The 12613-nt window shown below is 35.9% G+C and overlaps 2 protein-coding genes across 5 annotated transcripts; one reads left to right on the forward strand and one right to left on the reverse strand.

Annotated features, from left to right (window-relative positions):
• Positions 1-664: 664 nt before the first annotated feature.
• LOC133805691 (replication factor C subunit 3-like) lies at positions 665-4719 on the forward strand. The gene is made up of 11 exons (XM_062243855.1): positions 665-1627; positions 1799-1909; positions 2261-2293; positions 2442-2625; positions 2755-2933; positions 3020-3156; positions 3279-3374; positions 3517-3586; positions 3680-3760; positions 3954-4041; positions 4178-4719. The coding sequence occupies exons 1-11, from the start codon at positions 665-667 to the stop codon at positions 4264-4266; spliced, it is 2031 nt and encodes a 676-aa protein (XP_062099839.1). The 3' UTR covers positions 4267-4719.
• LOC133805340 (protein transport protein SEC23 C) lies at positions 3242-12084 on the reverse strand. Of its 4 annotated transcripts, XM_062243497.1 has the most exons (13): positions 11073-12084; positions 10798-10971; positions 10043-10204; positions 9713-9855; positions 9367-9442; positions 9106-9281; positions 8925-9006; positions 8691-8768; positions 6296-6457; positions 5920-6183; positions 5367-5471; positions 5077-5223; positions 3242-3742 (listed from the first exon to the last, which is right to left on the reverse strand). In XM_062243497.1, exons 1-12 carry the CDS (start codon positions 11799-11801, stop codon positions 5083-5085), a joined length of 2292 nt encoding a protein of 763 aa, XP_062099481.1. In that variant the 5' UTR covers positions 11802-12084; the 3' UTR covers positions 3242-3742; positions 5077-5082. The 4 variants fall into 4 exon arrangements, with proteins under 4 accessions (XP_062099481.1, XP_062099484.1, XP_062099483.1 ...); XM_062243500.1 differs by lacking the exon at positions 3242-3742 and having other exon boundaries at positions 4768-5223; positions 8931-9006; XM_062243499.1 differs by lacking the exon at positions 3242-3742 and having other exon boundaries at positions 4768-5223; positions 8691-8771; positions 8931-9006.
• Between the last annotated feature and the right edge of the window lie 529 nt (positions 12085-12613).

Genomic DNA, 12613 nt, shown 5'->3' on the forward strand with positions numbered 1-12613 from the left:
TTTACTGACCATGCGTTGCCACTTGTCACTTCTGATTGCCACGTCATCGAACTGAAATTTTGGGGATAACAATACCGAATAAAATTTTAATATGTATATTGTATAAATTATATTTTAAAAAAATTAAACCATATAATTTTAACAATGAATTTAGAATAATATTTTTAAACTAGAAAGTTGTATATTATACTTTTATAGTTTATTAAATTTGATTATTTAAAAAAACATTGAAGATCACTTTGGGCAGGTTAACCCAACCAAATTGTCCAAACTGTTGAACGGGTTAAATTTTTTTTTCTTATTTCGGTGGATTATATTTGGATGTTTGCAATATAATATTTACATTAGGTTAATTAAAATATTTTATAAACAACCAATGTAGAGCTTTATAACACATAAATAGTATACAAGTATAATAAATATATACATATATATTAATTTCATGTGTATGTGTAGGTATATATGTCAATATCAATCATGCATGCGTACATACCGTATATACGTACAAAAGAAGAGAATAAACTCCTCGGACGGCTTAATTTAGAATAAGATTAGACCATTCTTCCTAGCTTTTTTCGCCATGTCTTTCCGAATCATGAGAAGTATCATTGGGATAATACACTCCTTATGAAACACCACACTATCCTCCTCATCCCCACATCCGATGCCGAGATCAGCCCCGATTCCGCCCTCGTTGTCATCATCATCTTGCTCTCCCAAAGTGTCCAATCTTGGTAGCAGGCGATCGCGCCAGCGCCACCGCCAGCGCGATCGCCTGCACCGATCGTCACCATCGTCCAAGAAAGCACTCGCAACACCTCCTCCTCACAAATCTTTCGGAAGATTTTTACCTTTCGGAAAGCGCAGATCGTCATCAAGTAACAACATTCCTCAGAAAGCGGAACTCACTAAAGCAAACCTCGAAGCTCATCTCGCTAGGACTAGAGCAGAAGAGGAGGACGACAACCAAAAGAATAGCCCCAAAGGATACAGTCCTTACTACCGAGGACTTTTAGCAAACACTACGCCTACTCAGAGCTATTTAGGCCCCGGCGGAGGAAAACAAGCTGTGCCCGAGAGCCATGTCGCTCCTCCTCCTCCACCTCCTCCTACTTCTGCTGCCTTCACTAGATCATCATTCGCTTCCACCATCATCATCAGGCTTCAAGAAGCGCTTGGGAGTTCTTGCTTTCCGTTCAAATCAACCAAGAATAAGGAAAAAGACAAAAACGACGACGATGATGATGGTTATCAGCCTCCGGTGGCGCCGGCAATGGCGTCCCCCGGACTGAGACTAAACAGTACGGCTACGAATTCAACTATTGCTGTCGTTGACCGCCCTCCGTTGTTGTCAATGGGGAGGGGTGACGACAGTGATGGTGAAAAGAAGCCATTGAGGGAGAGTTTTCAAGGACCAGCTCATGATCATGATCATGATCTTCATGACCACCAAGCTGAGCCTCCTTTGTCCACTGAACATCATGAGCCGACGGTAGTCCGGCGGCCGTCCGACGAATCAGAGGTATTACCAGGACAGAGGATATTTGTATGGGCTGACAAGTATCGGCCTAAAGCTTTGGAAGATTTCATATGCAATCGGAACAAAGCAATTGAACTCCAGCTTCTGGTAAAACTACGTACGATAGACATCATATGTATAATTCTTTTAAAGTTGATATAATTAATCGATTCAATATGATGATATATATATATATTGGTATAGTAGTTGCATGCATATATGTGGTTAGTTTGATTTTTGGTTAATATGGTGAGTTTTGGTGTATTTGCATGCATGAAGGCAAGGACGGGAGAATGTGGACATTTCATATTTCAAGGGCCAGCAGGTGTGGGCAAGAGGACCATGATCTGGGCTATGCTTCGAGAGGCTTTTGGTCCCGATTCTATACAAGTATAAATAATTAATTTACATCAATATTTTATAATAATACTTATCATGTATAGCAGCTTGTTTGGTACGTATGATGGTATTGGATTAATTTTTTTTTTTTTTTAAATGAGTGAATCATATATAAGAAATGAAGGTAATACAAAAGGAAAATTGAAGATGAAAATTGTATAGGATTAAACTAGATTTATAAGTTTCTCAACAGCACTAAATTATATTATATCTTTCCATTTGAATAATTTTGTGATTAATTTTTTAAAAATATATTTTCAATTTTATTACAAAAAAAATTTATTATAAGGTATACATATGTGATGGTTATAACATTTTAATTTACATCAACTTTTTTTACAGGCCAGTGAAGAATTCAAAGTTTTCAATTTACAGGTATAAATATATATATATGTGTGTGTGTGTTTGACAAATGAATGCTATACATTTCCCAAATATATTAATTACTATATTAGTTTAGGATTTATAATTAATGTTCATCAAATTGTTTTATATGCATGTATAATTTCATGAATAATAATAGGGTGAAGAAGTAGGAAGTATTGAAGTACTAGTGAAGAATTCTCCACGGCTATTAGAAGTAAATATTTCAGACATTAAAGGGTATGAGAAGCATGTCATCTATGAACTCATCAAGGAAAATATATCTCAGAGCATTTCCTATAATAACACCTCTCTGCCATGCAAACCACCAGACAACTGCCGAGGTATCATATCATATCGTATCATATAAATATATATATATATGAATTAAGTTCTTTTTAAAAAATAATATAAATAAATTGAACACACACAGACACATACATTATTAAATAATATATATACATATGTTACAGCAATAATCTTTTATGGAGTGGAAAAGCTGTCATCGGACGCCATTCTATACATTAAGTGGCTGTTGGAAAGGTATAATGCGTGTAATAAGATCTTCTTCTGCTGCTCCGATCTATCAAAGCTTCAGGCCATCAAAAACCTTTGCACTGTGGTTCAGCTTTTACCCCCTTCAAGGACCGAGGTGGGAATTATATATATATTTATATATTAAAACGTATAAGATATATAATCAAGTATAACTCTTCTCTTTTCGTGCAAACATTTCAGATAATTAAAGTTTTGAAGCTCATTGCTGAGAAAGAAGGGATAGATGTGCCTCAAAAATTAGCTGAAAAGATTACAGATGCGTCTAAAAAAAATCTTCGCCAAGCCATTCGTTCATTCGAGGCAACCTGGCTAAAACAGTACGCAAAAACTATATATACACAAAAATTTCGATCATATCTTTTGCATACATACATAAATATACATATATATGTTGTCTTAAACTATGTACTACATATTTTTTTTATTATTACTATTGCAGTTATCCCTTTACAGAAGATCAGGAAGTTCTGAATGGTTGGGAAGATGATATTGCCAACATTGCTAAGAACATGATTGAAGAGCAAGGCCCAAAACTGTAAGCTAATACAATGTCATTATTTTCTATTACGTTTTGAGCTCAATCTTTAGAGAGCTAGCTAGAAGAGAATAATCAGGTAGTATCAACTTCCAAATGAGAATATAATATTTATATATATACAAAAATATTTTCTTCACAGGCTATATATCATCCGGGGAAAGCTTCAAAATCTCGTAGAGCATGATGTGTCTCCTGATCTTATTTTCCAGGTACACAATATCTGTATCTAAATATATATAATGTGTGTTCTACTTACAATAATTAAGTTAATGATTTACATATACTGGGAACGCATAATGCAGTCACTGGTGGAAGAAGTGAAGAAGCATTTAGATAATGAGACATTGAAGCGCCGGGTTCATAATCTGTACGTGGAATACAGTGTAAGATTCACAACCAAGCTTCGGATATGTGTGTGTGTGTGAATATCTATAAATATATATATATATATATATATATATTTATCTGTATGAATGCAGAAGACTTTTCTTGATATACTTCTTACATAAACGTAGGTATGCATGTATATTCCAGCATTATTCGAATATCTTAATTTGTGAAAATTGTTGTACGCAGAAAACAGATGAGAGTATTTTTGAGAGTGACAAAGCGCTTGCACATCCAAGAAAGAGTACTAATGCCCAGCAGTTCATGAGGATTGAAGGTAAATCTAATATATGTTATCTCGACATTGATCAAAATTGTCTTTTATCACATCACGGGCACACTAATAAATAAATATATTACCCTGTTTTATGATATTATATACACTAATTAATTGTACACTGCTTTTTTGGCAGAGTTTATAGCCAAATTCATGAGCTGCTACAAGACTGAAGCTACCAAAATCATGCAGCAGGAAAATGAAGATCACAATAGTAAAATATAAAGGGATTTCTGTTGTTGGCATCCCTTGTACTAATATCTAGACAAAACTACAGAATAAGGTTTCTAAAAGGAATATGTAATCCTTTATACTATATTGCTGGAAACTAATGGTTTCCTGACAACTTTGAACAGCATACTGTAAAATTACAAGGAATAAGATACACATCATGTGAAGAAACTGTTTGTTGAAGCATAATAACTCCCAACAAAAAGAATTTTCTTTTTTATGTTACCCCAAATTCGTTTATTTTACTTTTAATGTAACATACACCCGGGTAATGATATGATTTCAGTAACATCAACACTTTTGTGTACATATTCATATGTCATGGCAAGCTAAGTTTGCACCTACTTCACTATAGTCAATAAATTTATTAACATTTCGAATAGTCATAACTACACATGAAAAATTATCAAAAAAATTAGTGTCCGAAACTGATTACACATAGCTGTAGAGAAGATGCAACACTAGATAAATGATCTTGCCTTTCTCAATAAGTGGTTTATGAAGCAGAGTTGCATTGAAAAGAGAGAAAAAATAATCCCCACAAAAGAGGTTGAATAGTATGACAGTTTCATTTTGATGTAAGAGGAAAGTTTTTATCATTCAATCTATAATTTAACCACTATTTATCCTAAATGACTCCACTCGTAATAAATTAGAAAAGAAAAATATGAAGTAGCTGGCAAAACTATAGAGCCCAAACAAAAACAATGCTAGTAAATAATAGGAAGCAGTCAGATGCATAACTGTACAGCCAAAAAAAGAAAAAACGAAAAGAATTTTACAAAACTGCAAAGACATCCTCACGTGTTTTTATTGAATTGCTAATCTCTGGAGATGATCCAAGAAGACTTCAAAACTAACATCGTCGGTAAAGATGACATCGCCTCCAGGTAGAGGAGCATCATTGTTGTATGTAGCTGACGGATTCAGTTTTGCCAAAAGAAACCGAGCCTACACATGTACACAAAAATGCATCAAGCTATATATAACTTAGCAGCCAATATAGCAACACAACCGACCAATGTACTGGAAGAAAATTATATTTGTACACCATTGAACACAAGAAAGCATAAAAGTGTGAAACATCAGAATACCTGAGAACCATACTGATCACAAACCACTAAACGAGGAACTGGAAATCTTTCCTTCACTATTGCATCTGCATCAACATGAGGAGCTTGCAGCAACTGGGCAAATGCCTGCATATACAAAATACATGAGTTCATAGTGTATGATTCAACATGACAACTTTATTGAATGATTTTTTAACCTTTTTTTCTATTTTTTTGTGTATTTCCTTTTAACTCAAGATCCAGGCAAATTAGATAACTCAGTTAGATAAGAATAGAGACTTTACCATCATTACTAGATGGTATATGATGGCAAAAGAAAAATGTTATTTGTAAGCTATTTGCAAAAAAGAAGTTTGGTACCAAGCCAAGTGTGCCTGTTTAACCACCTAAATTAGAGCAGGAAGAAGTGGACGAGAAAAAAGATAGGCTGATAGTTGTAATGCAAAAGCATAGCAGGACATATAAGAACATTTTAGTTGGTAGAAGTGTAAATTCAATAAATGACACTAATCATTACACGAGTACAAAATACTGATATGAGATATCTTTCAAATTCTCTACCAAAAGAGAATACCTGATGTTCAGGCATATTATGATATCCAGCTTTTCGCCACTGAGCAATAGTTGAACCATGAAAAATCACAACAGTAAAATAAGAATCCAAAAGTAAAATCCTGTCAGCTGCAATGGCAGCAACATCAAGAAGTGCTGGTTCTGGGCCTGAATGAAATGAGTATGAGATCAACGAAGGCTGAATCATGACAACTGAATTGGCAACATTTTCCCGATATAGGATCATTCTGAAGTATGCAGTCTCATCTGGGCTGTTGTTAAAAACCTGTAATAAATCATATTTGATTTTATTAAAACTTTTAATTGACAGCATGATAATAACCAGATTGAAAGCTTTTGAAAGAAAAAACATTGCAGGAATGTAAACACTAATATACCTGAACAAATTGAGAACGTCTTAAATGAAAAATAAATTGAGGGAATATAGACAATCGAGGAGATAAGCTGAAAGAAGACGGGCTGTCTTTTTGGTAATCTCCAAACCGTGAGCAAATATGTATCAATGCTTTATCTAACCATCTAATAGGATCGAACTCTGCCTGAAATGGAAATACTTAGCTTCATGAAAAATACACAAGGCATGATCACAAAAATAAAAATATTTCGGGCAGCAACTTAAATACATTATTATTACAATTTTGTGTATGAATCCCTTGCAGCAAAATAATCAGTAATGTTACAAATTTAGTCTGTTAAACACAACTGACTACATTGTTAGAGTGGCCATTCCTCAGTAATGAAATTGAAGTTTAAATGTCACTGTAAAATCTTAAAAGCTTTAATAAACTCCTCAACTAAATGTTTCAATTTGGTTATTAATTTTATTTTTTTTATAAGAACAATTTGGTTATAATCATAATTATGGATAATTTTTCTACTTTGGTCTGCAGGTTACGATTAACATGCATAAAATATTGGGAGTTAATGTTCATGAAGATTTTATGATATCTGGCTTTAGCAGACTCAGTGGGACGCAAAGTTGGCAGGTAGCCAATGTGGGGCTTAGGCTTGCCAAATAAATTTGAATTCTGGATTAGTAAAGGGACTAGGAGATTTGATGGAAGCAAACAAAGAAGACTAACACTTAATGTCAAATTACTGTGTCATTATACAAAGCTCTAGTTCATGTAATTCTGTAGGTTATAAAATCATGAGAGATTTTCTTTGGGAAGCTTTTGACGGAAAGGAAGTGATCATTTGTTGCTTGGAGGTCGTTTCTCAATCTTTTTTTTTTATAAGAAACAAAAAACTTTATAGATTGAGAAGGAAATAACAGGAAAGAGGACAAGGTATGGTATCCTCATAAAGAGAAATACATTATTAGATCACCTAAACAGCAAAAACAAAACCTCTGGCTAGAAAAGGTAATTTTTCCACCCAAAAGTAATCAAGGAATGCAGATATCCCTGAAGTCCTTTGCCACATAAGCCCGAAGAGAAGCTAAATATTTATCTTTTTCACATAGACAAACCACATCAAAATGTTTTCCTTCAATGATCTGACTTCCTTTCCAGTCAAATAACCCACATAGTAGCTAGCACCATGCAATTCTACTTTGCGCTTACCATTTTTTTATTAGTCAATAGTTTCTTCAATCATTTAAGTCTCACAACACCAGGAGAAACCTAAACCTAATCTGCTTCTGCTTCATTTAATCTAGAGAATAAATCTCGTCATCAAATCGACAAGAAGATTTCCAACTGAGTCAAATACGTTAGGTCACAAAGTGATTAGACATAAATTTGGAGTTCATGAGAACAGATGGGAAGCAGGTGTGGCGCCCATGGAAACTTATCATAGTTCATAGAATTTTATCTCTCCTTCCTCAAACGAGACCATAATTTTGTGAGATTCAAGATGGATAAGGAAGTAGATTAAAGTTCTGGAAAGATTATTTGCGTGGAAAAAGCTTTGGCTAATCTATTTCCAGATGTTATAGAGTTTCAGGTTAACATAATGAGCTGGCTTAGACCATTGGATGGCTCAAAATGGTGTTATTATTCTATAGGTTTGTCTTGCCGGGATTTTCACTTTCTAAGAAACCTAGTGGTAGAGAAATGCATCTGTTATTTGGCTTGCACTGGAGTTGAAGACAAAAGGAAGTTAATTTGGTTAGTATTTCTACAAGCTGCTGAATGATAATCCAAGTATCCATTTCTTTTATATACCCAGAAAATCTCCCAACTTGATATAGGGCTCCCAAGTTCATAATTGGGGCTCCTCGCCTAACCCTACAATATTTGAAGAGCAGGAAACAATAACATTTACAGATTTACTATGTAAAAGTAGTCAAGTGGGACTCAAACAACCACAGGCCCTGTAGACAAAAATTAGCAGAAGCTGAAATACAATTCCACTTGGATAACTTGTTGTATCCAGCATGCCTATGATTCAAAGTGTAAAGCAAATGTGTACTTTGATCCAACAAAATTACTTCCGACATATAAGTAGAAAATTTCTTCCTAGATTAATTAATTAATTTGTTCGTTTGTTTAGTTAGGGGGGACAGCAAAAGAAAGACCATTGTTTCCAATATGTTTTTGAGTAATTATATGTGCACCCAAACATTACACACACTGACATGCCATTGCCTTTTTAAAACAGTAGGCCCCAATTTTGATAAATGTGATTGGCTAACCTAAACTGCCCGTCACTGTGGGTAATGTTTGGGTGCATATTTTGGGTACACATTATCAATATGAAAATGAAACAAGAGAATAAATATGCTTTCCAAGCTTTAAAGCAGCAAAAAGTCATTGAAACTAATGGTACCTCTGTTTCCATTTTAAAAGAAACCAGACGTGCCATGACTACTGCAGCTGCTTCTTGGTCAAATCCAGCAATCAATTCCTGCTACAAAAGAAAGCAGAGAGATGGAATTGTAAATTAAAAGAAATAACTGTTTACGTTGGGAAACAATCTCAGTAAAGGTATCCAACAGTTAAATTTTAATTTTTAAAATGTAAACTGAATACGCATTAAGGAACATTAAAAGGAAAGTCTTGCTTGTACACTTCCTTGTCCGGCTACCCATCTTCTTGAGAGAGTTGTAACACGTAGTCTCATTTGACCACTTTGATGCTGATAACTGGAACAGAAAAATCTCTAATAAGAACAATAAGCATTTTCATTTATGCTAGCTTAACAGAAAGAAATTACTCAAGAATGTTTAAGTGGGAATTCATACTAAGTTATAAATTGGAAATAAAACGTATTGTTATTGGATGGAACCATCCCATCTAGATTTTCTTTCTTAACAATCTCAAACATTAGACACAAGGATGTAGCTTTGTCAAGGCCACACATCTTCCATGCACTTGTTCCTCCCTGACCAACAACTGTGTCAGAACATAAAGGACCTTTCTGCACAAAGTAAACAGGGTAAGAATACAAAATTGCAACAGATTAAAATGAGTTCACCAAAACATTCTGGCTAATAGCCTGTTACCTTTTCCATAGATGCACAAGGACCAATTATGCCCTGAACTCTTATATCCTTTGAGCAGTTTATCTCAAATATACCACTGCAAGAAGTTCAAAAGTCAGAATCACACAAATTAGTATTTACAAAAGATGTAACAACATCAGAAATTACGTTAACCACCAAAAAAAAAGTCATAAATAGTTTGTTGAAGACCACAAATTAAAGATAACAGTTGGAGGGCAAAGCAACGAAAAAAATTATTTAAAAAATAATAATTATGGAATTGATCCCTAACCAAAATTTATTAAGACAAAAAATTATTACGCAATTTAACCAATAGTTGTTAATTGATGAACCTCTTCCATCTTACTTTGTTGCTAAACCAAGATCATGATCACCCGACTGGAAAACACGTTTAAGTGAGTCCTTAAATACTGAATGGCCAAAACTCTCTGCAAGTACAACAAGCCCTCCAGTTTTCTCAACAGCACCCTTAAGTTCAGCAATTCCCACCTGAAAGAGAGACCACATGAAGTTTTGAGGGAAATCAATGAACGAGGCAAGAAAATATAGAACATTCTACATAGAAGTATCAAAAAAGGTCCAAGAAATACTGGATTAACATTTACCCTTTTACCTAATCAAATGTTAAAGATAAGGTGTGCACTTTAGGAACAATAAAGAACAATTTAAAAATTACCTGGTCAAGGGCACAAGCAAAAAGATCAAGTACATGTCCTTGATTAACAAGCTGCTTTGAAAGTCCCTCGTAGAACTTAACAGCCTTATGAAACTGGGGAGCAGAATCTTTATCCAGGTCCTTGTGTGAACGAATAGGTTCAGATAGATTTTTCAAAACAATCTAAAAAAAACCACATGGACACTTTAGCTGAAATTTCAATAATCAGAAGAAATTTAATTAAGCTACTAGAATCAATTAAAATAATGATACAGAAATAAGAAATATGGTGATTCACTGCCTAGTATTTTGTCATTGCTACTTTATAAACAACAGATAATTATAACTAAATAAGAGCTACATTCCTTCTTTCAATCTTTTTTCACTTCTTCATTTTTTATAAGATACATTCGCAGGGACTTGAACCTGCAGTCCCGACCACTCACACACACTCTCACCCACCCAACCTCAAGTGTCAATCTTTTTACGAAGTTACAGCTACTGTCAACAAAAATAGAGGGGAAACCCGAAGGAAACCCATTTTGCATATCAATGCATAATGAATATCAATACAAAATATAGCAGTTTTATTACTGGTAATGATGATCACTGATCGTGCTGGCAGAAGAGACCCAGTTTAAGTGCTCTATATTTCATATCTCCGTGTTAATCGTTTAATGTAGATTCAGGCAGTATAAGTTCATAGCTGAATTTCAATTAAACAAACAATGAAAGCATCAAAGAATGAAATAATAGCAAAATCAGCAATTACTTACAGCACCCTGTCCTTCGGTGGATGGACCACCCACAAATGCCATAATTCTAGCTCCAGTCCCAGGAAAGCACGCTCCTAACAAGCTGGCTGCAATACCAAGCGCTGTGCTGGTGCACCTTGGTGCGCGCTGATCAGCTGGAACCGGCCAAGGATCTTTCTGCAGCTCCTCCAACACCTACTCAGACCAACGAAACCAACTAAATTCACATTCACGAAATTCGAACATCAGAATGATGAAAACGATGAAGAAAAGAAAAAGGTGGCATAATCCAATACCGAATTGAGTACAAACTCGCACTCGGAAGCAGGCAAGAGGAACCGGGCTATGGCGTCGTTGGAGAGGCCGTCCCTAGCGCCGGCAATGACACCAACGGGCGGCTTCGGCTTCTTGAGGAAGAAGCTCAAGTGCTCGAGAAGCTGGTCCTTGGAAATGTCCTTGGATCCCTTGAAGACGTAAGTCTTGGGGATCTCGCCAAACCCGAGCTCATGAACATGAACAAACGTCCCGAAAGTGATGAGGCCAACGAGGGAGTGATCGGGAAGAAGATCGACAGCCTGGGATAGCGCAGACTTAAGGTAAGCCATCTCTTCCTCAATGATACAAGTATCGACGACGAACATAAAAACAGGGGGGGAGGAAGGTCCGGTGGCGAGCTTGTCTTCATACTCAATAGTGGTGTACTGAGGGAAGAGCTCAGCGGGGAGATTTTCGTCGGTAATGGAGGCATAGTGAGGAGGGAAATGATTACGCTGGAAGCAGAAGGGGCAGGTCCAGATCTTGGCAACGAAATCGACAATGGAGAATGGATTGAGGATTGAACGACAGGTACGACAGCGAAGAGGAGTGTAAGGAAGAACGGGCATATTGGGGAAGGATTTGATGGGAGTGTAGATGGCAGCGACGGGAACGACGCAAGAAGCGGTGGCCTCTTGCTTGGTCCCCGGCAAGACGTTCCAGGGCATTCGAACACCGTCCTGCGCCTCCAGGTCCATGAATTCCGCCATTGTTGATCAATCGAATCTTCTTCTTCTTGGATTGAATTGCGGTATTTGATAATGGATTCTTTGAATCGGAACAGAACAAGATTGGAATTCGGCTGAGACGAACCTTGAATCTTCCTTCACAATCACAAGAAGTTCCTTTCTTTCTTGGCTAATATCAGTCAGCCATTACAACCATCGATCTACGCCTAAGCACTTTGCACTATGCAACTATGTCTCTGCAGATCGGAGACTCGACTGGGCCCTTATTTCCGGTCTCTCCCGAGCTCGGCCTTTTCCGTTCGGCCCATGTTATTAATTTCAAAATTACACTTTTTATCTTTTGAAGAACACAAATGCGAATGAGAAATTTACATAAATGAGAAAAATAAACATAGTGGGAAAATAAATAATTATATAAAATAGGGTAAGTTTTGAAAAAAATATATATATATATAGTAATTTCATATAATATAAAAAATAGATTATCATAATCATAAATACACAAAACTCTTTCTCACTCTCTCATTTTCTCCCTCACGACATTTCTATCTCTTTTCTCATTTCTTCCTCTCTCCTCTTTCATTTGGTTCTCTCAACTCAGCCATTTGTCGGCGATGCTACCTCCGCCCCCGCCCCCGCCCCACCCCCGACGACGACGCACCTCCACCCCCACCTCTGATTGTGACGTACCTCCGCCCCTCTAGTTTTTTTTCTTCTTCTTCTTCTTCAAATCTAGTTTTATTTTTGTTCTCTTTGTTCTTATTCTTCTTTTTCACATCTGATCTTGTCATTTCAAATATGATTTCGCACTTCATATTTAATTTTTTTTTTAC

The sequence above is a fragment of the Humulus lupulus genome, chromosome X (genome assembly GCF_963169125.1).
Source record: "Humulus lupulus chromosome X, drHumLupu1.1, whole genome shotgun sequence".
Classification (NCBI taxonomy): Eukaryota; Viridiplantae; Streptophyta; class Magnoliopsida; order Rosales; family Cannabaceae; genus Humulus; species Humulus lupulus.

What these genes read in the sequence shown, in the direction of transcription:
- LOC133805340 (XM_062243497.1), bottom strand. Translation starts at nt 11,801, where the DNA reads ATGGCGGAATTCATGGACCTGGAGGCGCAGGACGGTGTTCGAATGCCC. An exon ending in CTTGTGCATCTATGGAAAAG is followed by an intron (nt 9,282 to 9,366) that starts GTAACAGGCTAT and finishes TACTTTGTGCAG; the next exon opens with AAAGGTCCTTTATGTTCTGA. An exon ending in CCGGACAAGGAAGTGTACAA is followed by an intron (nt 8,769 to 8,924) that starts GCAAGACTTTCC and finishes CTTTTGTAGCAG; the next exon opens with GAATTGATTGCTGGATTTGA.
- LOC133805691 (XM_062243855.1), top strand. Translation starts at nt 665, where the DNA reads ATGCCGAGATCAGCCCCGATTCCGCCCTCGTTGTCATCATCATCTTGC. An exon ending in GAAGAGCAAGGCCCAAAACT is followed by an intron (nt 3,375 to 3,516) that starts GTAAGCTAATAC and finishes TTTTCTTCACAG; the next exon opens with GCTATATATCATCCGGGGAA. An exon ending in GCAGTTCATGAGGATTGAAG is followed by an intron (nt 4,042 to 4,177) that starts GTAAATCTAATA and finishes CTTTTTTGGCAG; the next exon opens with AGTTTATAGCCAAATTCATG.